The following is a 26,574-nucleotide window of genomic DNA, read 5'->3' on the forward strand; positions in this document are numbered from 1 at the left end:
CGCACAACATCCTGCCTGTCTTCCTTTCCACCCCATACCCCCTACACAAACAGGGTGCATCCTTAAGTCTGGGTTTGAATCCTGGATCTTTCACTATCTTAGCCACCCTGAGTCCCACCTTCCTCATCCACAGAGGGGAGGTGTGATCCCTACCAGCCAGGAATGTAGTGAAAATTGAATGAAGGAGCATGTGTAAGTGCCCAGCCCAGTGTAGCTGCTGACAAACATGCTGAACTCATCAGAGATGAGGACAGGGCTCCTGGGGGAGGGGAACAATGAAGCCTTGCTAATCTGTCACTCGGCGCCCGCCCCTCATGACAGCCGCTCCACCAGATTCACATCCATAAGGACATCAGGAGGCCTTGTCAAGTGCTGAAGATAAACATCACCAGCCCCACATTTGGTCTCACAGCAATTTTTCAGGGAATGAAGAAATGGAGAAGAGACAGACAATCATCTCTCTAGAGGCCAGAGATGCTGAAGTCCCCAGTGTACCCTGCCTTGAGCTGGGAGCTGTGGAGGAGATGGAGAAAGAGGAGACCTGCTTTCTGGCCTGTGAGTGGGCAGGGCTGGACCAAGAGCCATACTGCATGCTCACCCCAATGGCTCACCAACCACAGGATTCTGTTGCCTTGAGAAAGTGAGCCCGTGGCTCGCAGCCAGAGATGGAAAGTATTGAGTCAGGATACAGTGATGGCTATCGAAGCTGGACATTTGGGCCCTCCCCTGGCCTGCTCTGCTCTCTCTCATGTACAACCGTTGGGTTGAGGAAGGGGGGCGGTGAGAGAGGGCAAAGCTTCCAGACCAAACTATTCAGAGAGTGGGGGCAGAACTTTTCTCAAAGCCACACTATCATAGCTTAGACCTTTCTTCAGCCAAACCATATGTACCCCCACTCCACCCGAGGCCATTCAGGCATGAATTGTTAGCCAGTTTTTAGATCTCCAACCTGTGCCAAGCAGTAAAGCACCCTGGCAGGTCATTACCACCCATCTTGCTAAGGTTTCTGGGTGAAGTACACTGAGCATACAAAGGTCAGGGGAAGAGTCACAGGAAAGAATGGTTTGAGCTATGCCTCAAGGAATGGCTTGAAAATTGGCAAGGCAGAAGGAGTCACAGACGCAAAGCCATGGAGCCATGACAGTATCAGAAGCACAGGGGACGAATGGTGGCTGTTGTGGGCAATGAGACTGGAGAGTTAGATGGAGCCTACTCTGTGGAGGGCCTAGATGCCAGGATGCAGGTTTAGACTTTGGTGGTGGTGGTTCAAAGCGGTTTTGGCAGCAGTAAGATGTGATCTGATCCATTTCCAACTCTATTTTGGTATCTCTAGATGACAATGGAGGAACCCAATGGGAAAGATTAAATGCAGAAAACCCAGGTTCCAAGCTAACGAGAGTGAGCCCACAGACTGTCCAATGAGCTATAGGCAAGGCTCTATTTAATACTAAAATCCTTCCCAGAATTTTAAAATATCCCAATCACTGGCTCCCCTCCCCTGACCCCACAACTTGCTTTTAGATTAACCCTCTGAAACCATTTTCTGGAGAATGAATTATGGTCCCAGTGAGGATTAACACTCAGACCCTCTTCTGCTAGCAGACAGACTCAGAGCTTCCAGCCCCAGCGCAGGTGCAAGACCATGCAGGATGCCTTAATGAGGCTTGTGATATGCATGGAAGGCAGCAAGCACTCTTGGAGGGCCCCATTTTCTGAGCCTCGCCTTCAGCTGAAGAGATAAGAACCTACAACTGGGGCCACAGGAAATGACAAAGCAGTGACTGATCAGGGAGCTGCTGCACGGGGCTCATTATGATGCTTGCCAGCGGGCGAGACACCCTTATCAGGGAGAAAATTGCATCAGGCCTCCTGAATTACTAGCGATTGGAAGCAGATTTCTTGGGACGCACTTTGTTAGATACCTAATGAGTGGGATACAGGCGGGCAGAGCCCAAGGCCGGCGGGGCGGGGGACAAATGTCTTTGTTAAACAGAATTTGTCAGTTTCCGCTGCAGGTTCCCCGGGGAGGGTTCAGGGCCAGCTAATTGAATTAAGAGCCTGTGCGCTCCAGCGAGAAGCTCAGGGCGGGGCGAGCGGCGGGCAGGCCTGAGGGCGGGCGCGCTCAGCACCAAGGACAGCAGCTGCACCCTGGCTAGTGGGGTAATTGCCAGGGCAGGCTGGAACTGTTGCATTTTGCATGATTAGGGATCTAGGGGACCGAGTGGGTAGGAGGGAGGCAGAAGATGTTAGGGGAGGAGGAGGAAACAGGTGACCCAAGAAGCCTCGAGTCTGTGATGCTATTGGCCTGGTCTGTCCCAACAGACCCTCCTCTGCAGGCAACGGCGAGGCCTGAGAGGCATGAGGAAGGGAGTCTTCTCTCCACCATGACACTCACGTGGTGTGGGGCAGCTGCGGCAACACGAGCAGCGGCGGGCTGTGCAGCGAGCCTGAGCCGGTGCATGGCTGTGCATTGCTTTGAGCTTTCAAAATAGGTCTCCCAATTACAGCCCTAATGAAGCAGGACGCGGTGCAGCCACGGAACCACAGAGTGAGGGGGCCACTTGTCAGCCCCAAGCTGCCTTCACAAGCAGGGGCAAGGCCTGCCGAATAGCAAAGCAAACAAGCCGGCCTCTAGGGTGGGCTAGCAGCCTCCACCCCCACCTGGAAGAAAGGGGGAGAGCTAGGTAAGGCTGGGCTTAAATAGGGAGGAGTAGTCCCCAAGGCCCTATCCTCTCTCCTCATCCTCATTTTAGCACTGTCTCCCTCCTCCATGCTCCACCCTGACCACCCACATTCGGAGCAGCCTGGCCCCTTCTTATAGCCCCAGACAAGCTCTCTTCCCATGAGAAGCAAGGAAGAAGGGCACACTTGCCTCCCCACAATGTGGGTAGACTGAAGCTGAGCAGTCTGAATAGGCGATATTAAGAAGAATTTAGGTACTGTGTGGGGCATTGTGGGCCTCCTGGTGCCCCTTACCTCACATGACAAGAGCAACAGCTTCTGGACCTCCCTTTGGGGCCTCTACTGTGTGGGAGTCTAAAGATTTTTCTATAAAAGTCACCCACTTGCTTGCCCCCAACTCCCAGGGCAGGATGGATCCTGACAACGTTGATTAGAGCGGGAGAGTAGAATTGTGGGCAGGAGTCCTGCAAGGACAGGTGTGGGAGGTGGGGAGGTACTAGCATGAAGCAGCTGTGGGAACGGGTACAGTCCAGAGCCCGCTATGGAGAGTTCAGAGCAGAGTAGATCCACTGAGTCTGGTAAGGGCTACAGGTAGAGCAGCTGTGGGTCCAAAGGTACAGAAGAGTTGACATTCATCACTACTCTGCCTTTCCTTCCCTCCTCCTCAGAACATCTTCCCCCCATAATCTGCCTCAGAGACTGACAAGGTGAAGTCACTGGTCTGGACTGAGGGGCCAGTGTCATTTTAATTTTATCTCTGTGATGAAAAATTAAATGAATTATATACATCATAAATTTCAGAATCCTACGTAAAAGTACCTGGTGAGTGGATGTGAGGGTGATCTGGCTGCAACATCTCTCACCCCATTGATCACCAGATTGATTCAGCTGATCTGGTTGGCTAGGCAGATGTCCCCTTCCTCCCTCACTGCTCCACATGCATCCCTCCCGAAGCTGTGCTGTCTAGATATTGAAGGCCAGTTCCTCAGTCAAGGGTATACGAGTAGCTGCGCTCCCCTGCTAGAACCTCTAAAGCTCTCAAGGTCCATTTGTAGGAGAACACAGGGTAGTCAAGCTTCCAAGACTCCAGACACGTCTAAATGAGCCCCTACTTATGACAATCTGCCTTTTAAAAAAAAATTTTTTTAAGTACCTGGTAAGTGCCCTGCTTTGATGAGGAACCCAGTAAACGTCAGCTCTGGGTCACTGAGTTTACCCAGCTGGTACTGGGCCTACACAGGGTAGATGTCAGAGAGACAGGCTATGGGGGAAGGGACTCCCTCTGCAATGTGTCCCTGCTTTTTCAGAGCTGATGGGGCACCTCTGGAGACCTCTCTCTTGATTTCATTACTTCCACTTCCTCCCCTAACTGGATTAGATGGCAGTCTATGAAATCCAGGGCAGCAAGATTGGCTTTCTGCCTGGAAATGAGGAGAGATGTCATTACAGGTCCTGAATCAGCATCTCGCCCCAGTCCCAGGGGCCACCTGGTGAATGGGGAGTCCGTCTTTGCCCTGGCTAGTTGTTCTTTCCTTCACTCTCTCCTGTATCCATCTACCCACGCATCTCCAGTAATCATTCTGTAGTTCTCCTGCTACAGCCAGTCTGGTGTTCAGCTATTCTGAGCAGGAGACACATGCGGTGCTTTTTCCTATCTAAAACACGAAGACGGGGCACTTGGGTGGCTTAGTTGGTTAAGCATCTGCCTTTGGCTTGGGTCATGATCTCAGGGTCCTGGAATAGAGCCCCACATTGTTGGGTTCCATGCTCAGCAGGGAGTCTGCTTCTCTCTCTCCCTCTGCCCCTTTCCTTGCTCCTGTTCTGTCTCCCTCTCTCAAATAAATAAATCTTTAAAGAAAAGAAAAACTCAGAGACAACAAGACAACCCCAAACCACCTGACTTAGATGTTATCCAAAGGCACTGGTGTGTTCAGTGGTGAGGCTCTAAACGAATCTCGCCCTCCCTAAACCATAGCTACTGGGAGAGGCAGATGAGAGAGGTGGCCAGGTCTGAAGCCCAGGGGCAAAACAGGCCTGGAAGTTTGGGTACAATAGGTGCCAAAATCAGCCTCAAGGTCACTCAATGCTTCACTCTTCTCATTTCAAGAATCTTCATGTAACTGCTTTCTCTTTGGAAGTGTCTGTCCTTGTACCCATCTGACAGGGTGGGTCAGAGATGAGGCCCAGACTGGACTGGATATGACTCTGTTCTTGTATGACTATCCCTTACTCTACTGACAGAGGCCTGAAAGGACTTCCTGTTAATTTCTGTATGCCAAATTTTATATTTTTAAGATTTTATTAATTAATTAATTAATTAATTAGTTTATTTAAGAGAAAGAGTAATGCATGCAAAGGGAGGAAGGGCAGAGGGAGAGGGAGAGAATCTCAGGAACCAGACTCTGCACCTAGTTGGGAGCCTGACTCGGGGCTCAATCTCATGACCCTGAGAACATGACCTGAGCTGAAACCAAGAGTCAGACGCTTAGCTGACTGAACCACCTAGGCAGGCATCCCATGAACTTCTGCATATCAAATTTTATTTTAAAAGGGCATAAAGGAATCATTAGTTAAAGGATCCAAGTGGTAAAATGAAGGGTCCTTATCCTGATTCATCTGGTTCATATGTGTGGGTTTTCATATAGTGTCCACTTAAAGAGAGGCTTACCTGCGCTTGTTCTCCCTCTGTTTGTTCAGAGACAGACATTCAAGCACCTCTAACGTTGAGCACATCCTGTCCTGGTTGGCACTATGCCCCTTGTTCTATTTGCTTCTAGCACAGATGGTGGCATATTTATCTGCTATGTGGCTAAGACAGAACTCCAACAACTGATGTGGGGTAGAAGCTGGTTGCCTTTGAGCTCCCTACAGCCTTTGAGCAACATGCACGTTAGGGCTAACCATGGATCTCCACCAGAGCTTTAAAGCAATCTCTCCTAAAGGGAACATAACACATGTCTCTAAGCCCAGGGAACTTAAAGTTCGGGCAGAAAAACAAAAATGGCAAATGAGCCTGGAGTTAGAGAACAGTGTGAGAGCAGAGAGAGCCAGCTGCTGGTCTGGAACATTCCAGAAAAGCCTAAAGTGAGTGTGGGTGGAGGCCATCAAGATTTCCTGGAGAGGCTGGGATCTGAGTGGGGCTGGGTTCTAGACAAGCAGGGATGAGAGCTGTGGTCCTGCCAAGGGAAGAAGGAAAGAGGAAAAAGAACCTGGAAAGACAAAGAGGAGGCCCAGCAGAGTAGAGAGAGGAGACTGTTTAACAGGTAATAAAGTAGAGGATAAGGCAGGCATGGAATGGAAAAGAAATCTACCCAGCAAAGGGTGTCAAAGGCGCAAGGCTGTTGCTACCGTACCAGACGTGAGAGTCCTGGATGGCATGGTTCGTTTATTCCTGGAACAAATATGTGTTGTGCACTTACAATGAGGCAGCCACTGGGGATGAACAAAGTCTCTGCCTACATGTCACTTGTGTCCTAGTGTGGGGAGGAGAGGAGGGAGGCAGACACTAAACAAGCAAAAAGAGTTTTTGCAAGTTTAATTTTCTGGCAGAGTTGAGTACTGTGAAGAGTAAAATGGATAATGTGAATAGAGTACAGTAGAGGAGGGGTGACTTTAGAGAGAACGGGCCTCTATCTTGAAGGCCAGGGCCCATCCGGGAAGATCACATCTGGGCTGAGACCTGAATGACGAGAAGAGGACAGCCCTGTAAAGACCCATGAGGCTTTCTGGGCAGAGAGCACAGCAGATGGAAAGGCCCTGAGGCAGGAAAGAGCTTGGCTCATTGGAGGAATGCCAAGGACAGTGTGGTGAGGCCAGTGAGCAAGGGGGTGGATGGTAGGAGGTAGACAGGGGCCCGCATGCAGGGCCTCCTGAGCCATGAAGAGGAGAAGCTTGAAGGATCTAGAAAGTACACTTGTGGTAGAAAGACACAAATTTCTTTGCACCTTCTCTTCCCAGAATCCAGAAAACTTCTTGACGCCAAACAACAGCCAAGTTCTTCCCATCCTAGACCCCAAGATCTTAGATGAAAAGCTGGGTACCATCCGTGAATCCTGGTCCAAGGCCACGGTGAGCTCTACAATGGAATCCAGCACATCTACCGCTCAGGAAGCAGAGGAAGAGCCTCAGTCACCCAAGATGCCCCATGAGATGGTGAGTGTTTCCACTCAGCACTGGGAGGGCCAGAGTGGTGATGGGGTCACAGGGAAGGGGGTTGGCCATCACCTGGTCACTCTTCAGGTGGCAAGGAGGCCTCCCTTCAAGCACACTCCGTATGTGACTTACCCCAAAGCTGAACTGGTGGAAGGTGTGGATTCTTCATTTTACAGAGTTTCTTCATCTTTTGAATGGAACTCCCAACACAATTTCCCTTGGGCAAACCCAACACTTGTAAGACACCATCCATTGACTCAGGTAGTGAGCAACCCAGAACTTTCTCAGGTACACGTCCACTGGGTAAAGGAAAGCCCCTCTGAGTCATTAGTTTTGATTTTTCAAAGAAGAGTTTGGGGCTCAAAGAAAAGAGGACGTCATCTCTGGTTAGAGTCTGTCTCCTTGGTCATGCCCCCTCCTGGCAGGAGACCAGATGCTGGGAAAGGGTTGATGAAGTGGCGAAGGTGGCATCTTAATTTGGTGAAGGGTCAGTGCTGAGTCCTGGCCCCTTCATGCAAAGAGGTGAAGAACAGGCTACCTGTAAGACAGTCCAGTCAAAGTCTCCTGCAGGGGTACCACGGGTCCCTTCATGCGTGGCTCCCCCCGTTCTTCCACAGCTGATCCCATGGGGAACATGGATCAGAAAGATCCTGAGGAAAGGCCCCAGCCAAGGCCACTGGCCCCTAGGGAAGCCCAGGGCCTCTTCCTCTCAGGACCTGACCCTCTCCACCGACAGCCTCCGCATCTTCCCCTGGCACTTCTGCACCTTTCTGAAACATGTCCCGTCAGATGAGTAGGAAGGTTTGCAGACCGCTGGGTGTGCCCAGGGTGCTCCCACGTGGACTGCCCCTGGCCACCCCGGAGCAGGTCCAAGAGCACTCACGGGCCACCTTCTACACCCCCTTGTCTCACCTCTGCCCCTTGGGAAACAGCTCTAGGGACTGACCTGCCAGCCCGGCTCTCAACTCGGTTGAAAATAAACATTCAGACCTTGTCTTTGGAGACTTTGGCAGCATGAATAGTGCCCGTGGTCACTCTTCATCGTCTCTTAAGGATTCCGCTGTATGAGATGGTTCTAGACTGCAGCTTGAGAAGTCAAGGTTAGCCAAGAGCAGGAACTGTTCTTAAGCAAGAGGCCGAGTAACCATTGTGAATGGTGGAGGGGAGGAGGAGAAATAAGTAGCCCAAGGGCATGACGACAAGATTCTGGAAGGTTCTGAGCGCCTACAAGGGGGATTAGGGCTCCCCTGTACCCACAGGCTGAGTGGCTGTGAGTTAGCTGCATCATCCAGAGATGTGTTGCCCTCTCTGGGAATCACCCAGTAGCCCTGTTGGCGGGCTCGTCCCTCTACCTTCCCCCTTGCTGGGCACCCGGCTAGATGGTGGTATCTCCTAATTTGATAAAGGGTGGCAATGAGGAGGCCCCGAGGTGGGGTGACCCTGCCGAAGGCTTCCAAACCCCACTGTCCCATGCTGCCTTCCCCAGGCCTGTGCTGTTCAGCCAACCTGACACCACTGGGTCCCTCAGACGCTCATAGAATATTCAGTACACTGGGCCTGCCCTTCTCCCTTGCCCATCACACCGTGTCAGGCCCCCTTTCCCTCCCAACCCTGCATCATCTGTCCCTTCCCACCTCTCTCTCTCAGCTCAGATTTACCATCTGGCTATTCCTACCTCTGGTTCTTTGCCCTTGTTGGGTCCGGAAGACCCAGCCCCCAGTTCCAGCTCCTACCCACTCCCCAGAGCCCGCCCGGACCGGGGCGGGACCCAGACATTCACATGGCCGGCAAAGCCCCATCCCAAGCAATAGAGCGTGGGTGAGGAGCAATGTGCAGCTCCGTGAAATCGCAGGTAGCCATGCAGCAATGGGTCACTGTTCCATAGCAACCAAACAAAATTACATAGCGATAGACGAGCTCATGCAAACAAGAGACAAAGTGACAAGCAATAGAACACAGTCAGGGAGCGGTGCAGTATTGTTGCATAGCAATAGACCCCAGCCCTGCAGTGACCCTTCGCGGCACATATTACAGGACACGCGACCGCAGACTGCCGTGGTAGTGAGCACAGAACACAGCACGTAAGCTGCAGGCAGAGGCCCAGAGCAATAGAAGATACTCGAATAACACTTGAACACATCCAGGTGGCAGTGGCCCCCTCACAGGGTGTGACTCCTGGATGTGTGGCCAGCAGCAGAGCCTGGGGCCGGGGGTTAGTGGCAGTGGGACCCAGTGACATGGCAGTGGTAGAGTGGCCAGCAGACGACAAGCTGCCTCCCCTCCTCTCTCCACCTCTGTTCAGACCGTGAGCCTCTCATTGGCACCGGATTCCTGGTGCATTTGTGTGTCTCGTCTTGTAGTGGGGTCTCCAGAGCCCAAGAAACAATTTTGCCTGAGTCCCTCCAGAGCCTACTCTGGCTTAATAGGAAATCTAACATTTTCTGGAGAAAGGAGCACCTTGGGAAGAGAGGAGGAGGTGGAGGGGATGCCGGGTCGGTCCCCTCTCCGCGAAGAGGCCACGGGTGCTCCCCGCTGCCCCAGGGCCTGCCAGCCTCCGCTCTAGCCCCCCCGGGCACCCTCCCCCACCAGGCACCCTTCCCCAAGTGCACCCTCGGGTCCGCCTTCATTCCCAGCTGCAGTCCTGCCCAGTCTCCCATCGCAGGCTGGTCTTCACACAAGCTTCTCAGGTGCCACTGTGTGCACGTGGTGCAAAGCTCCTGTCCCGAGTGGACCCACTGGGACCAGGGACCCACGGGTGTGGGCTCCGGTCAAGTGTCGGGTTTGGCGGAGCTGGAGGAAGGGTTTCTGGGCAGCCCAGAAAGTCTTTCCAGGGAGAGGTGGGCTTTTGGGTGTGAGGAATGCAACGTCAGGAGTCATCTTCAACCCCCAAATATGAAACAATTTGCAAGCATCCCCCTTCACCCCTCCCGCCCTCCCCCGCGCACCTCCCGCTGAGCGGGTAACAGGAGGGGCTCCGGTTGGGTTCACAGAGGCCTTCTAAAGCCCCTGCCCCCCACTGCCCACTGCCCACCGCCACTCGCAGCTACAGCAGCAGTTCCTCCGACCTTGCCAGAAAACCCGAACCCCCAACCCCTGCCAGGTGCCCAGTGCTGTGTGCAGAGGTGCAAGGGGAGGGTGGTGGACAGAGAGGACCAGGGCCCGGGCTCTGCAAGTTCTCCGCAGGCGGGAGAGAGCCCCACTCCACAAACAGCAGAGCGACACAGACTAGGCTCACGGGAAGCGGGTGAGGGATGAATGGCAAAGGGGCGCGGCTGGCACCATTTCTCTTCTTAAGTGCCACAGTCACCCAGCATTGCCGGGCACGCCCAGTGAGCCCTCAGGAAGAGAGGAGCCAGGAAGGCTTCCTGGAGGAAGCAGAAGTACTCAGTACTTCCCCAGGCCTTGCCATTCAGGAAGTGTGTGTTGAAATTCCAGCGGAGGGTCTTTACCCTCCTCTCTCTGCTCCCTCACCCCACTCCCCGCCCACACACCCCCTTCTCTCCCCCCATCCCCCCCACCTCGGCATCTCCCTGCTTCTGCCTGTCTTTGGTTTTCTCTTTCTTTCTGATTCTCTCTCTCTCTCTCTCTCTCTCTCTCTCTCTGACTCTCCCCTCCCTCCCTCCGGGCTCAGCAGACCAGAGGGCTCTCAACCAGCAGATGAATAATTGACAAGGGTTGTTTAAAGATTCAGTGGAGTTTTCCCTCCTCACCACACTGGAATAACTCATTTCTCTCATTCTCTCTTTGAAAGCCTCTCCCCCTGCCTCCATCTCCCCTTGCCGGTGCCCACGTGCCTGCCCCCCTCTGAGTGCAGCTCTTGGGTCTCTCCTTTTCTGAAGCCTGCTGGACCCCAGAATGATCCTGTTTGGCCCCCATTTCCTTAACGTCACTTGCCCCGTGGCAACACCCCCTTTAACCTCTCCGAAGGGTGGTAGGTTGACTTCAGCTCCCCCGGATAGCATGTCCCCAAGAAAGAGCGCCCCATTTCATGGACCAGGAGAGGAGGGCAGGCCCCAGGAACTGTGACTGTCCCAGATGGCACAGCAGCAGAGGTGGGGTTCGGGGCACTGGGGGGCAGGCCTCTCGGAGCCCAGCGCCCACCCCCCCCCCCCCGCCCCGGGCCCCTCCGCAGGGGAGAGGTGCTGGCTCTGTCCCGCCTGCCCAGGGTAGTGCTGAACACTCTGTCCTTGAGCTTCGGTCTCTCCATCTATAGCACAGGAGAGCTGCTCACCCTGCTCAAATGACCCCTGAGGACCAGATGGGACAGATGAGGGCCCTTTACAAAGGAGGGGACTGGACGTGTAGCAGAGATACCGTGCTGCGTGCCTGCCTGCATGGACTGAGTGTGCCCAGGGGTCCCCGAGCCATAGGACTTGCAGTCTAAGCCAGAGGCGGACTCAGCTGAACCAGGAAGAGGGTCACCTGCATGGCATGGGCCTTCCCCCACCCCAGCCCCACTCGGGTCGTGGCTGCCACAGCCTCACCCTCTCTGCAGCCCACAGTGACAGGACCCCCACCCTCTGCCCGCCTGGCCCCCTGCACGCTGCCCCCTGCTCTCACAGAGCTCTCACCGGCTCCTGGAGGTGACCTTGAACTCCCTTCCCTCTCTGGGTTCCTTCCTGTGTCAGCAGAGGAGGTTGGAGCCGATGTTCCAGAGTCCTCTGGGGCTCCTGTGCTGCTGTGACCAAAGCCTTGGTCCTGCCCTGGCCCCTCCCCGACCCCCACCCCCAGGACAAGATCTGTAGGCTGGTGGGGCTGGGGTCAAGGAGCTCAGGCCAGGCCCCCGCTCCCAAGGCACCACCTGGCGGCAGGTGGCAGGTCCTGGCAGTGGTTACCTGAGTATGACCCTGCCTACGCTGGCGGCAGGAATGTCCATCTTGGGAGAAGGTATGGCAAAGGCCAGGAGTCTTGCGCCCCATGAGCCTGAGTGGCACGGAGCCCGACCTGGGAGGCAGATCACCCCGGTCCTGTGTCTGAGCCCTACCAGGGGGACCTCGATACTTTGGGCCACAAGAGGCAGAGAAAACACAAGAGAATCCAAGTGGGACAGAGAGAGAGAGCATGTGGCCGTCCGCCCGCTCGTGGCTCAACAGCCTCCAGGAGGTGAGCCTGACTGGATTCCCCTCCCGGCCACTCCACACAAGCTGCCAGATGCAGTCTCAAAACGGAGCATCACTGTCACCTTGTCCCTCTAGCTCCAGCTCCTCTCAGTCTGTAGTCCCCAGCTCCCCTGCCCGGTGCCCGGGCCCCAGCGTGCCCGGGCCTCTTCTGTCCCATTGCCTCTGCAAGCACCCGTGTCCTGAGGCCCAGGCCAGGGCATACGTTCATCACACATAAGCACTGTGCACACGCGGCCCACGCCACCCCTCCAGGCCCAGTTCCCACAGGCAGGACGTCCTCTGGGGGCTCCAGCCCTCCCCAGCTCCTCCCCTGCACCCCGCAGCTGCTAAACTTCGAGCTCCCGTGTTGGCACTGGGCAGGGGGCACATTCCTAAACTTAGATCTTGGAGTGGGCGGCTGTCACAGCTCTCGGACCCACCTGAGGCCCTCACCAGCTCCTGACTCTTCCTCTCCGGACTCTGTCCTTCTCTTCTTCCACATACAGGGAGAGGGAGAGGGAGAGGGAGAGGGAGAGGGAGAGCCAGCTCACAAGCATTTGAGGAAGGGAGGTAAGGGAGAAAGGTGGGAAAAAGTAGGAAGACCATCCTGCAGGTGTCCTGTTGTCTCCCCCCCGCAGCCCCTCCCCTCCTCTCTAGGCAGCCCCAGCAGGCTTCTGTCCCCACCACGCCAGAGCTATGTGACCTTGGATGAGTCACACCACCTCCCTGGGCCTGTCTGCCATTGTTAAGTGGAGGGAATAGTCCCTCCTGTCCCCCTCTTGAGGCTGTAAGGAGGATTAAGGAGAGCAGATGGCAGTCACGGGTTGGCCACCGTGCCGGAGGCTTAGGACTGCTCGCTGTGTTCATGTGTTCATGGGCCCTTCGAGAAGGAGAGGGAAGCTGTGGGGGGGTGGGGCAGGCACTGCCGCCCTCCACCCTCTGACCCTTTCTCCAGAAGGGCCGTTCCCAGACCCCTGGCCCACTCCTCTCCCCCCTCACCCCCGCCCTATGAGTCTCTGGAGGGCCATCCTCCTCCCCCATCCATCACCTGGGACTAAAGAGATTAATAAACAAGACTCATAACTCAGCTGCTGGGATGCAGCAGATATTTACGGCTCCGTTTCAATTTGCAGAGAGATTAAGTGTTTGTCGATTTATTGTCTCTTGGTCTGTGTGAGCACCGAGCAAGGCCCCCTGCAGGCCGGCCGCCCTCCCTGACTCCACGCCTCACACGCTGGTGGGCGCACCACCCCCTGCCTGGTCCCTGGAGCAGGTGGGGAAGCCTGGTGCCACCCAGCAAAGGGAAAGCCACTGGCTGCTGGAGTGGACTTGTCTTTCTGATCAACTTGACTGCAGGGGCGAGTGACCTTGGCCCCAGGAAAGGGTCCCCAGGCCCCTGGAACAGGGTTATTAGACAAGATGGGGGTACCAGGGCAGCCCTGGTGGCGCAGCGGTTTGGCACCGCCTGAAGCCCGGGGCATGATCCTGGAGATCCGGGATCGAGTCCCGCGTCGGGCTCCCTGCATGGAGCCTGCTTCTCCCTCTGCCTGTGTCTCTGTCTCTCGCTCTCTCTGAATAAATAAATAAATATTAAAAAAAAAAAAAGATGGGGGTACTGTCCTTAGATGATCCAGAGGGTCCTTCTGGGGCTCCCACCATACTCGTGTCTCCCCGTGGGCGAAGGGTCCGTGGGGCTGGGCAAAGTACCACAACTGTTGGTCACTTTCTGGGTATCCAAGACCCCAGAATTCCCTGCTCAGATGGACCTGAGTCTGCTCTTGAGAACCATGCAGACCTCTTCCCAACCCGTCCTCCCCAGAGTCGAGTACTTTCAGGGAGAAAGGGCCAGGCCCAGGGGATGGCCCTTTGGGGACAGAGGGTGGCCCATGCCAAGAGCCTCCTCTTATGCCCCTTTCACAGGCCCCACAGACAGTAGGGATCGGATCTGGATGGGGAGGCACACTTCCAGTGAGAGAGCTGGGGAGTGGGACAGCATGGGGAAGCTGGGAGGGCGGTGGCACCGGCCCCAGGGGCTGCCCCGGTGTGGGAGTGCTTGAGGAATAAGAAGGGGGCACAGAGAACAATCGTCAGGGGCTCCCCACCCGCGTGGCCCCGAGCTGCCTCTCTCCTTCCCTGGTGACTGTGGCCTGGCGCACACACGCATGCACGCATCCGTTCATTCGTTGATTAGGCCAGCTTTCTGTGCCCGAGCTACGTGCCCGCCCCGTGGCCTTGCCCTGCACAGCCCTCCCACCTGTGCAGCTGAAGCAGGCTCCAGTTCGGTCTCCAGCACTCAAGAACTGTGTGACCTTGGCTCGACCGCTCCCCCTCTCTGGGCCTGTCTCATCTGTTGAGGGCATAACTCTCCCCATCCCGACTGCTGAGGTCCTGGAGAGGACCGAGAGAGGGGATGGCGTGTGTAGGAAAGTACATCACTAGATCGCCACGTCACTACGTCAGGGACGAGTGTAGGAGGGTGGCCGGGGGATGGTGGGGACACAGAGGGCCGTGTACCTAACACTAAGCCCCACCCCGTCCCACCCCATGTCAGTCATTAGTGGTTGTCAGTACGAAAGCCATGACAGATCTTTGATTTGCTGGTAGAAGTACGGGTCGGTGAACTTGTTCCTGTGAGGGGCCTGTTGAGTCGAGATTATCTGTGTGTGTGTGTGTCTGTCTCTGTATCTCTCTCCAAGTTAGGACCGTGGCCAGGGTTCTCCCCGAGAAGCACTGGGGGGCCCTCCTTCCGATCTAGTCCTGAAGCTAGGACCTCAGTTTCTCTCTCTGTCAAATGGGGAGGATGCATCCCTGCAGTGAGAGGTGAGGAGGCCTTAGGGCGTGGAGGCGAGAACTGAGGGAAGAGCGGGGACTGTGGGTTGGCCAAGTCGGGGCCTGCCCCAACAGGGGATGTGGATGAGGGGCCCACTGGGGCAGAAGCCCCTCAGAGGAGTGAGAAAAGTAACAGCTGAGGGAGCTTGGGACGGGACGGGTGCCTAGAGACCTGGGTCTGGTTCTGACTGCCGCTGACCTAAGCAGTCGCCCTGGCTGCACCCCCTCCTCTCTGGGCCCCAGCGCCCCCTCTGTGGAGAGAGTGGCCTGGTCTTGCTGATTGCCCCTTTCATCTGGCCAACAAGGCAGGACGGAGGCAGGACGACCTCCGGCTCTGCTCCGTGGAGACGGCTGGCACCGCGCGGCATCGCTGCCCGTCTCCGCTCCTGATTAAACACTGGTGGGTGGGCCAGAAGCGGGCTCTCTGGGGTTGGGAAACAAAGCCGAGGTCTGAGGCCATAAATTGCTGAGGGCTCGAATCGATTGGTGCGCGTAGGAGAGACTACAGAACCAGGGGTGATACCTGGGAAATGCGGCCCATTCCTTCTGCCAACTGCCAGCTTAGCCCTCCTCGCAATAATGCTGACTATGCCCACCATCTCTACTGAGCCCCTACTCTGATCCCAGGACTTTAATCATAATCTCGTTTCCTCCGTGCACCAACCTGATGAAGGACGGGCAGTTATCATCCCCACTCTACAGCTGGGGAAACTGCTGGAAGCTCAGTAGCCCTCCCAGGACCCTAGGGCAAGACAGAGGGGGAGCAGTCATTGGTCCAACCCAGGTCCGGGGTCTCCAGCCCCTGTCCCTGCTCCTGCGGCTGCCTTGGCCAGGCCTCGGGACTCAGGAGTCAAGAGCCTGGTGAGCTGGACTCCTCGCCTTCCCAGCCCATCTGTCCGGGTGGGAGGCCTGCCTCAGTTTGCTGGTAAACACCGAAACAGAGCTCCGGGGCCTCGGCTCCCGTCCCTGGCCCACCCCAAGCCTGTGGGAGGACGGGTGGAGGTCTGCACACCGCACGTCTGAACTCCGAATTACTAATAACTAATAATTAAGCTGTTAAATGTGTTCTGTTCTAGTCTTCCTTCACAAATACACTTTATTCACCAGCTCAGAGAATCCCCAGCTTCCCACTTTGGACCCTGACAACACGGTGGGTGCCGCTCCCAGGCCCTGCCCCTGGTTCTCCATATCCCAGGAGGTGCCCCCTTTTCAGTCCCATAGGCCGATGGCACAATGACCACGTGAGACTTCTCTCGGTGCCCTCGGGAGGACAAGCCCTGGAAGTCGGAGGGAGGTCTGGGCTCCCGGGTACGGGGGGTTGTGGTCTGGAAGGGTGCTCAGGCTCGGGGTGGGCTCAGCTCCTTGGCCCCACCAACTCCTCAGCCCAGGGCGGTGGCCAGAGCAGGACCCTGTAACCCGCGGGCCCGAGGCGGGGGCTGCCCGGCCAAGGCTAAGGACAGGACAGCCCGCCCCCAGCTCAGGGACTCCGTTAGGCCGCACCCCTGAGCTCTGATTAAATGCTTTTCAGTACAATCCAATTTCCTCCTGACGGGCACTAGAAAAGCCCCGTCTGTCCACGCGCACACGCACACGCACACACACACATGCACACACAATGCATTTGGTGTTAAATACCCAATCAGGTCCAAAGATAACAGAGAAGGGCCAGTTCACTCCCAGTTTAATCAGATAAAATGCTCATTCATCGGCTCCTGCCAGCAGCTGACGTCTCCTCCTCCTCAGCCGCCAGGGCCCAGCAGGGTGGGGGTGCGGGAGGGGGGCTGGAGGGGGGCCCTGGGGGGGAGACATGGGCTAAGTAGGTGGGCTGTGCCTTTAAATCTTCGAGGAGGGGGGCCAGCACTGCCCACCGGGGACTAATTATCCTTCAGCCTTTCGCCAGCTCTTACTCAAACAGACAAAAGGGGGGCTCAGCAGCCCCGTGGCAGTGGTGCTAAGCGGTTTTTTTCACTCTCAGATATGCAAATGGAAGGCGGCCTGGTGGCCCCTCGGGATGGCGTGGGGAGGGGGTGGTCGGCAGGGGCGGGGGGGGGGGGGGGGGCGGCCTGGTGGCTGGGCCCCCTCGCAGGACAGTTTTGGAGACTGGAGGCATCTCACCCTCCCTCCTCTGGCTGCGGGAGGAGCCCTGCTTCACAGGGGGGGGAGCCTGATGGAGGCCAAGAGGACAGCCCCTCCCTCTCCTTTATGGGGGTGGGGGCTCCCTCAGCAAGCTGGCCCGGAGACCAGGAGCTGACAGCCCAGATGGCGCCCTCCTGTGCGCTTGGCCCCTCCCTTCTAGGACTTAGCCACCAGCTAAACTAGCCAAAGCACAAATCTAGTTGTTGCCCCTGCCATACACCTGTCTGTGGCTCCCTCACCTGGTGGCCCCGTGACCTCTGAAGCCTGTGTCCCAACCCAGAAGATTCCACCCATGCCTAATCTGAATGGTAGTCACTCAGTTCCGAGCCTTGGCTGCTCTGCTCCGCCTGCCTTATGCCCCCGCCTGCAGCCCCACTCCAGGTACCTGGCATACAGTAGGCGCTCGGTAAACGTGTCCAGGAAATGCATACAGTGCCTGTTCCTGGGCAGCCACGTAACCCGGGGAGACGACAGGTCTGGATCAGAGACAGGAAGAGTGCCTTCTGCTGAGCCCCCGGCCGGCGCCTACTAGAAGCTCAGTCTTTCCAGCTGTGAAATGGGGTGATGATAACCCTTTCCTGCAGGCTGGCTGCCAAAGCTCCCTGCCTGGAGAGGGCTCGAGGACTTGTGAAGGGCCTCTGGTGGCTTATCAGTCACAGTAAGGTGAAGAGGACAGTGTGGGGAGAGGGCGGTTAGAGGCCACATGCCATCTCTCTCAGCCCCTCCAAGGCTCTCCTATCAGGCAACCTCCCTTGGGGAATCCATCCCCACTCTGGATGGGTCTCTGCCCAGCTGAGGATTTTACTGCCATCTCAGCAGGAGGGGCCTGGGGCCTGGACCCGGGTTCCCGTGGGAGGGAAGCTTAAACACTCCGGGAGGCAGGGTCCTGACGCAGGAGTGAAGAGGGGCTTAGTGCAGAAGGTCTGGCTAATCGGGATTTGGATTGTGAGACTGAAGCCGGGGCCTGAGGTGGGCAGGAGACAGGTATCCCAGGAGAAAGAGTGGGTGGCAGGGCAGGGGGGCGGGAGGGGGGTGACCCCAAGCAATGGGAGATGCCCTCGTGAAGCTCCCTCCCCTCACTGCTGCCTGTATTGTGAATGTCTGGGCCCAGCAGGATGGATTCATGGGAAAGGATGAGTCATGAGGGGGGCAAGCAGCCAGGAGAGGCCGGGCAGCAAGCCGGTGAGAAGGGTCTCTAGGGACCCTCGGGTGGCTCAGCGGTTTAGCGTCTGGCTCAAGGCATGATCCTGGAGACCCGAGATCGAGTCCCACATCCGGCTCCCTGCATGGAGCCTGCTTCTCCCTCTGCCTGTGTGTGTGTGTGTGTGTGTGTCTCATGAATAAATAAAATCTTAAAAATGAAATAAAATAGGCTTTATCTAAAAAAAAAAGGGGGGGTCTCTAAAGGGGCCAATAGCCATGAGACTCAAATCTCCAAAGGCAAAGTGTGACACCTGGATTTCCAGAAGCATTGCCCAGGAGTCCGAAAGCAGACGCACCTAGTGAAGCCTGGCAGAAATGGAGTACAGTGTCTAGTAACTCAGGGCTGGGGAGAATGTGCCAGCCTGGGCTGGAGGCAGGAGGGCAAACCAGCCGCAAAAGGTCTAGCCACTGAGGATGAGGGGTGAGGAGAGGACATAATAGCCCCTAAGAAGGAATCTAGCTGGGGTTGGGGAGGCAGAGACAAAGTAGGTGAGCTCCCAGGACGGGGACCTACACATGTCCAAACCCCAGCACCTATTAAGGGATTGCCCAGCCATGCCAGCCTCCCCTCCAGAAAGCCCCTGGAGTCTGCTCCTTCCAGCTCACCAGGCCTGGGCATTTGGAGTAGAAGACCCTCCCCTCCCCAAGGACTCCCCCATTGCGGGCTGTCCAGGGGGCTAGGGTGAGCGCGGAGAAAGAGGGAGCTCCAGCTCCCCTGTCCCCAGTCCCTTCTCTACCCCCCAACCCAGCTCAAGATTGTCTCGGCCTCCTTGGGTCCCTCCAGACACCCCCAGATGTCCTGCCTGGGGCTCCTTCCCCCACAGCAGAGACCTGGCCGGTGGCCCCCAGGACTTCTCCCCCAACCCGCAGCCCAGCTCTGGGGCTCCAGGAGGGGACACAGAATGGGAATTGGGGGCACACACACCTTCAATAGAAACGATAAAAGGGCGCAGGTGGGAAATAGCGAGCTTAGAATTCACAGCTGGAGAACACAAGAACCTGGAGATGGAGCTCTGTGCCCGAATCGCAGTCCGCGGCGGCCAAAGCCAGCCAGGACACACCTGTGACCCAACGGGGTTGGGTTTATTGATTCACTGTGGCCAAGGGGTGGGGGGCGTCGGGAAGGGTGGGTTGGAAAGGACAGAAAGGCTGCAGCTCGAGTTAGGCGACGTGGGGGCGTTCGAGGACGCGGGATTTCGCTCTGGTTGGATGCTCTCGGGACGCGGGGTGGTTCTCACCCGGGAGGCAGCAGGAGCACATCACGGGCTAAAGCCGTCCTCGATAAAGAAGCAGCAGGCGCTCAGTTTGGCCAGGAAGGCTGCTGTGGGGTCATTTCTGTGGTTTGAACAATGTTCGTGTTTTATCCGTGTTCACCCGTGGTTCCCAGTGGCCTTGGTTTTGTCTTACCCCAGCACGGTCAGAACGTGGCTTTGTATGAAGGGCGGCGGGGGGCTCAGTCAGTTGGGCGTCCAACTCTTGATCTCAGCTCAGGTCTTGATCCCGGGGTCGTGAGTTCAGGCCCCACGCTGGGCTCCCTGGAGGGCGTGGAATCTACCTACATTTAATTTTTTTTTTTTTTTAAATAAAAAGAGGCCTCAGATGATGCTGTGAAGTGATGTCCGGCAGCAGGCCCAGGTGTAGCCGTGCAGGCCAGGCCAGTGCCGGGCGCCGGGGCTGCTTGGCTCTCTCGGGGCCTCCGGCACAGTGACCGGGGACAGGGGGCAGGGGCGTGCGTTACACACGCACTGGTGCCAGGCACTGTGCTCAGCCCCGGACCGACTCTGCCCGCTCGGCTTCACCATAGCCCTCTCCCCATTGTACAGATGGGGAAACTGAGGCTCAAAGGGGCAGAGTGCTCGCCAGAGTCAACGCCAGCTGGAAACACCCCCTGGCCCCGGCGCCCTTGGCCTGAATCAGGCTGAGCTCCGTCGGCTTCACAGGCCCGAGACCCTACAGCGCGTCCCCCAGGCATCCCGGTGGGGCCCCTCCTGCTGCAGGGGTTCAGCCCGGCTGTCACGGCCGGTCCCCTGGGCCCAGAGGTGTGAGGGGTAATGAGGCCCCGTAATTAAGGTTCCTGGAGACGCGGCCGGGAGATTTATAGACAGGCTCTGTCGATACGGCTCGGGCTGCGTCCGGGGAGACGCTAAGTGCTCGTTACAGCCTCGCCCCACGCCCGCCCTGCCCCCCAACCTCCCGGCCCCAGGCCGCCTGCGCAGCGCCTGTGTACACAGGCTTCGCTCAATTAATTTGCACTTGTTGGCACCATCTGTTCTTTTCCTGTGTGCTTATCAGGCGCGTATGGGTCCTGCCTCCTCCTCAGATGGGCTCCAGAGCGGGGACTGGCTCCCCGCAGGCTGGGGCCCCTGGGGTGGGGCAGCTCCCCTCCCCCAGGCTAGGCTCCCCAAGGCGCGCCCAAGACCTCCTCCCCCTGCACCTCCCTCCCTCGCCTAGCGCTCGCCCTGGGGAGCTGTGCTGTCTGGCCCCTGGCAGGTCCCCCCGAGCCTGGCCCCTTCGGGCAGGGCCTGGCCCTCCAGAGGAAGCCCCGGGCCCCAGTCGAGCCATCCCCTGGAAGGCTGGCTGCCCCTGGGGGCTAAGAGGGCCCGGCTCCGGGCCCAGCATGGCCTCCCACGGCCTGAGCTTTGGAAGGCGTCTGCTCCAAGAACAGTGACATCACTGAGTCACAGGGGTGGAGGGGTGAGAAGGCCCTGCCAAGTCTCTCTTTCTCTTGAGTACACGGGTCAAGGGGGCTCCAGGGGCCTGGACTTGGGCAGCCCCCAGAGCAGGGCGGGCATAGGTCTGGTGGCCCCAGGATGGCAGGCAGATGGCCCAGCCAGACCAGTGAGGAAAGGCAACATCCCAGTAATGCCTGCCCTTGGCTGTCTCCCCATCCCAGGCTCTTGGTGGCTGGCATCCTAGCCCTACTCCTCGCGGGGCTGCTCTCGCCTCCAGAAGGGTCTCTCAGCAGCTGCCAGCTCTGCTGGACTGTGCCTCCAGTTTCCCTAGATGGCCAGGCTTTCCTGAGCCCGGGGGGGGGCGGGGGTGAATGCAGGCTGGCTCTGCTGGGAGAGACTGGCCAACCTCTTGCCCTCCCTCTCGGGCTCCGGGGACCTGGGAAGCACGCTGGCAGATTTACAAGGAAACCAGGCCTCATCCTGGGAGTTATGTTTGGAAATTCATAGTCAGTATGTAGCTGCAGCCCAGCCCACCTCACCTGACTTAACAGGCTCCACAGTTGGGCCTTGGCCTGGCATTCAACGCCCCATGACTAGACCCTGCAGCCACGCCAGCTTCGTCTCCCACCTCCTGTCCTCACTGTCTCTCTACACTTCCCCCGGGTGCCAGGCGGCTTCTAACCTTCACACCATTGCCCCTGCTGTTCCCTCAGCCAGGAATGCACCTCTTCCTCTCTCCTTTAGCACCTGGCAAACTCTTACTCATCCTTCAAAACCCATTACCAAACTCCTTCTGGGATGGCCTCCTTCACACCTCTGCCTGCACCCCAGGGCATGAAGGGGCCTGGCTGAGGGGCTCTCCAACTACTGCCCTTACTGTGCTGATGTATCGTGTCACACTGTGCCTGCTGCCACATTCACTACAACACAAGCTCCTCGAGGACGATACAAGCTCCGAGCCTTGGTCACATCTGTATCCCTGGTGCCCAAAAGGGGCTACTAGAGAGTATGTGTTGAACTGGACCGTGCCCAGCATCCTTGGCCTGGGCTGGACGAAGGGCAGTACTCACGGCCCCCCATAAATAGAAGGTGACTCCCCCTTGTTCCTCTGGCTGCCCACCAGTAGGGTCATGGAAGCCTCAGGTGGGCAGCAGGCTCGTTAGGGCAAATGCGGCACTGGGGAGGCACACACGGAAGGGGCTTTGCCCAGCTCCCTGCCCACCCTCCTCCTGTCGGGCCCTGCCCTGGGCCCATCCCAGGGACCCGGGAGTCCTCTGCCATGGACGATTCCAAGTATCCTGCCCAGGTGCAGGGGGTGGGGGCTGGGATTCAGCAGGGTGGTGAGAGGCGAGGGGGGTTCAGGCCTACCAAAGTGTTTCAGGCCCACTGGTGGCATATCTGCCAGGAGAGGGTCTTAGGAATGCAGACTCATGCTCAGCTGGCACAGGCTGGGCCTGCAGGCCCTGGTGTCTCAGGCTCCGCACAGCCCACGTGCAGGGGTCGCAGATCCTGGGGGCCCATAAGCCTCGGCCTAGGCTGGAGCCCAGGCCCACAGCTGGGCAGGGCGCAGAGACACCGGGCGGCATGCCAGAGCAGCACTGTGGACCTCCTCAGTCCCAGCCTCTTCACCGCTCCCGTGTGCCAGACCTGTCGCCGGGACGTGCTGTTTCAGGACAGCCTCAAAGTGTAGGAGCCAGGCCTAGGACCTGGGGGATGGCGGGCGGGAGCGCAGCGGCCACTGGGGACCCATACGTGCCCTGCCCCGAGCTTCCCTGAGCTGGGGGTCCAGCCTTGGTGACGAAGTGGAGAGCACAGCCCTGCCTTTGTGGGCGCCAGAAGGAAGGCCAGCTGGGGACAGGAGCCAGCCCCAGGCTCCGCGGGTGCCCAGTGCTCCCGCCTCACAGCCCTCCCCTGCAGGATGGGCACAGGATGTCCCTGAAGGACAGAGCTGCAGGGGCGGGGTGAGGGGGCCTCATTCTGTGGGTGGAGGAACTACTTCCACTCGCCCCCCAACCTCCACCCCCCACAGCTGTGATGGGCTGACCTCGAGGCCATGCTGGGTGAATCGAGCCCCCTCCGGGGTCACCAGGAGTCTCCATGCGCCCCTCTTCCTGCTCCCCCCGCAACCTGCTGCCCGGTGCTTCCGGTGGGGTGGGATGAGGCTCCCCACCCCATGGAGAACCCTAATCCTGACGTGGCACCTGTCTGCTGTGTCTCCCCACGCTTTCAGAGGCGGGGGCTCCTTAGCACCCATTTGATTTTTTAGAAAAGATTTGTTGATCTATTTGAGAGGGAGGGGGAGAAAGCACAAGCAGAGGGAGGAGACAGAGGGGGGGAGAAGCAGGCTCCCCCCTGAGCAGGGAGCCCGATGAGGGGCTCAGTCTCAGGACCCCGAGATCCTGACCTGAGCTGAAGGCAGAGGCTTAGCCGACTGAGCCCCGCAGGCGCCCCTCACCCACGCTAGAGTCTCTGAGATCGGATGGGTCCCCCCGGGACTTCAAGGGGCAGGCTCAACACTTTGGGAGCAGGCATCCCCCCCTCAGCATCCCGCGCTGGCTGTGCATCCAGTGCTAGACCCCTAAGGGATCTTGGTGCTCCCCTGCCTCCCGCCAGGGCAGGGCTGGAAGACAGCCGTGTCTGGGCCTGGCTGAGCGCCGCCGATGCCCCCACGTGGTACATTATTGATGGGGCCTCTAATTGTACGTTTCCCAAAGTCTACAGGCCTTTGATGAAAAATTCATGGCATGCCTGAGGATGGGAGCGGATTCAATCGATGGGCAGCGCGGCGGGCGCAGGAGCTCTGGGCCCCTCTCAGTGAGGGGGTGGCTGAAGCCCGGGTGGGGAGGGGGCACCCGTGTGGCATTGCCTTGATCCGCGACTTCTGGCCCCAGGTCTTAGGATGGGAGGCGCACACACAGCAGAATACAGCAGCCCGTTCCCCCCCCACCCCCGGCAGAGTCGGGGGGCGTAGGCGCACCTCTGGGATGCCATCTGGGTGGCTGGTGCCGCTCAGAGAGGGTGGCCGTCTCCATCACGAGCTCATTTTCACTTTAGAGAAGTATTTGACCCCCTGGAGCCCCCGTGAGTGGCACAGAGGTGGGAGTAACATTCCCAGTAGCACATCTGCGCCAGGGACCCTGCTTGGAGCTTTATGCTCACAAGCTCATTAAATTTCCCACCGCTCCGGGAGAGTGGGGAGGTCATGCTCTCCACCTTACAGAGGATGAAACTGGCTCCGAGAGGTTCAGGACTGCCCTGACCAACATCACACAGATAATGAGCAGTCGAGCAGGGACGAGAACCGAGCCCTGAGCAAACGTAGGGCCCACGGGCTTTCTACTGCTCCTTGAGTAGAGCCACAAAGCACTGTGGGGCTTGTCCTGTCCAACTGTCCTGCTATTATACAAAGGAAGTAACCCCACTAAGAAAAAGGATCTCTCCAAGGATCTCCAAGTGAATTACATGAAAACTGAGGCCTGCAAATGAGCAAGCCCTCCCCACCTCTGCACCAGCAACAGAGGCCAGAGGTCCCCCACGCATGCGGAGTCTGAGCTAGCACCCAGCAGCCAGGGGTAGGGGGCTCCTTAGACCAGGGTGGAGCCTTTGAAACAGGTCAAGCTGCCTGCCTTGGGCTGTCCAGTCGGGGATTAGTACTGTGCCACCACTGAGGCCCCAGACCCCTGGCATTCACTCATCTGTTAAGTAGGTGAAGGAATATTAATGGAGTCCCAGCCCCGTGCAGGCACTTAGCTGGGTGTAGATGGGGTGCCTCTCGGGAAAGGCTTTGGGGCCAGGCTTGCCTGAGACAGACAGTCTGGACCCAACACAGTCAGGGGAAAAAGCCAGACAGACCCCCTCCATGCCCTTGGAGGGGGTCTCTGCAACCCAGGCCAAGGGTGGTGCAAACAGATGGCTGCCTTAGTGACCAAGACCGTTTCTAGGTGGTGGGCTGCTCTGTTTGGGTTTGTTTTCCCTTGCTTCCCAGTGAGTTCCTTTCAAAAACATCCACCCATGTCTCGGCTGAACTAAAGGGAAAGGAATTTGTCCAGACCATCAGGAAAGCAGAGATGGGAAAGCCCGGGGGGCCGGCATGGGGCCTGAGACCATGCTGTCCAGCTGCGAGAGGAGCCCAGCCCAGCTGTGGTGGGGAGATCACTGAGGGGGTGGGGATGGGGGAGCAGAGCGCAGGGAGGTGGAAGCGGAGAAGGGGGGCACTGAGGCACGGCTACAGGGCAGGCTGGGGGCAGAGGGTTGCTAAGACCAGAGCTGGGGGGAGACAGAAAGCCAGAGCCCTCCGGGCCTGGCCCCTTCCTGGGCTCCTGGCCCCACCATCTCCTTGCAGTTCCCTGGCCAAAGAATGAGCCTAGCCTGACGCCGGCTACCCCACCCAGATGCTCCCCACCCTGGAACAAAAGGGAAGTGGCCCCTGGAGCCAGCCTGCTCCAGCCTGGGGCTGGGCTCAGTCACCAAGCAGACACTTGTTGTGGCAACGGTCCCTGGGGACGCATCCCGGGGAACAGGACAGCCAGCAAGAAAGATGGGGGAGCCAGAGTCCCCAGCCCCTCCGGCCCCCAAAGCTGCCCCAGGCCTCCCGGACAGCGGCTCTGTAAGTCCTCCACACCCGCTGGTTCTGGGAGGAGGAGGGGTTTACCTAGAGGGCAGGTGAGTTGGGGTGTCCCGCCTGGCAACCAGAAGTGCTCCCAGAGCGAGCACAGGGAGGACCAGAAGATCAGGCCTGCGGGCGTTGGCCCCCCCAGGCCCCTGGTCCCAGGAACCTTCCACTGGGCCACCAGCCCCAGCCCTGGCCACTTGAGCCCACACCTGGGAACCCCGAAAGGGAAGACAAAGGGCTTCTGGGAAAATGCCTTAAAGATGACCATTGTCTCCTCCTCTTGGAGGTCCAGAGCCCTGCATCCTAGAAAGCACCTGGGCCTGGGCCAGCGGGGGCGGGCAGGCGGGCGGGCAGGCAGAGAGGGCTTGCAGTGTGGGCCCAGCTCACGGGGGCTCTGGGGGCGTGAGGTAGACGGGGGCATGGGAGAGGAAGTGGGTCAGCCCTGGCCAGGGCCCTGCGCTGCCCGCCTCGGTGACACCTGCTCCCTGGGACCCCAGTTCCCAAAGCATTTGCTCTTCCTCTGTGGCAAGAACACCATTGCACACCCCCGACCCGGATCGTCACCCCAGCTTGCCCATGAAGTGTCTGGGCAGGCAAAGGCCTTGCTTAAGGTCATTCAACAGATGTGGGCAGAGGCTGGATTAGAACCCAGGGTTCTAGACTCTAGGCAGGGCTCTCTGCCTACCCACCCCCCCACCCCTGGCCACGTGGGATAGTCAGAGGCAGCAAAGCTCTAACCAGAGAGGATTACGGCAGGAGGCGACCGGTGGGGTCAGGGGTTCTCTATGGAAGAATAAGCAGGGCCCACGAGGCCAGAGCTGCGGCCGAGCCCCTCACCAGCCCTGGGAGCGCTCGGCCTGGCCCTGTACTTCCTCGGGCCCCAAGCTGAGTCCAGGAGAGGCAGGGCTCTGAGCCACAGACCTGAGGAGGAGTGACTGATGGTTGGGCTCGGGGTCTGGGGGGTCTTCTTGGAGAGGAGGGCCCAGGGTAGAGCCTTGCAGGTGGGATAGGATTCTGGGAGGCTTGGGAGGGGAAATGGGAATGGAACGACAGACGGTCCTCCAGGAAGCCCACGTCCAAGCCAGCCCCACCCCCAGCCTCATTGTCTGGACCCCTTCCAATTAGCCCCCCTGGCTCCAGCCCGGCCAATTAGGCTGGGGCCGGGGTAAGCGCAGGACAAGGCCTCCCC

General features: G+C 58.1%; 1 protein-coding gene across 6 annotated transcripts in view; it reads left to right on the top strand.

Moving 5' to 3' along the window:
• Nucleotides 1-26,574, top strand: part of CCDC33 (coiled-coil domain containing 33) — an 88,713-nt gene that overhangs the window by 43,068 nt on the left and 19,071 nt on the right. For all 6 annotated transcript variants that reach the window (XR_004810890.2, XM_025472197.3, XM_025472196.3 and 3 more), the window contains exon 11: nt 6,640-6,834. Coding sequence is in view for 5 of the 6 variants with exons in the window: in XM_025472197.3 (XP_025327982.3) it covers nt 6,640-6,834 (195 nt within the window). In the remaining variant the exon portion in view is untranslated. The remainder of the gene's footprint in view (nt 1-6,639; nt 6,835-26,574) is intronic.

Source organism: Canis lupus, chromosome 30 (assembly GCF_003254725.2).
Source record: "Canis lupus dingo isolate Sandy chromosome 30, ASM325472v2, whole genome shotgun sequence".
Lineage (NCBI taxonomy): Eukaryota > Metazoa > Chordata > Mammalia > Carnivora > Canidae > Canis > Canis lupus.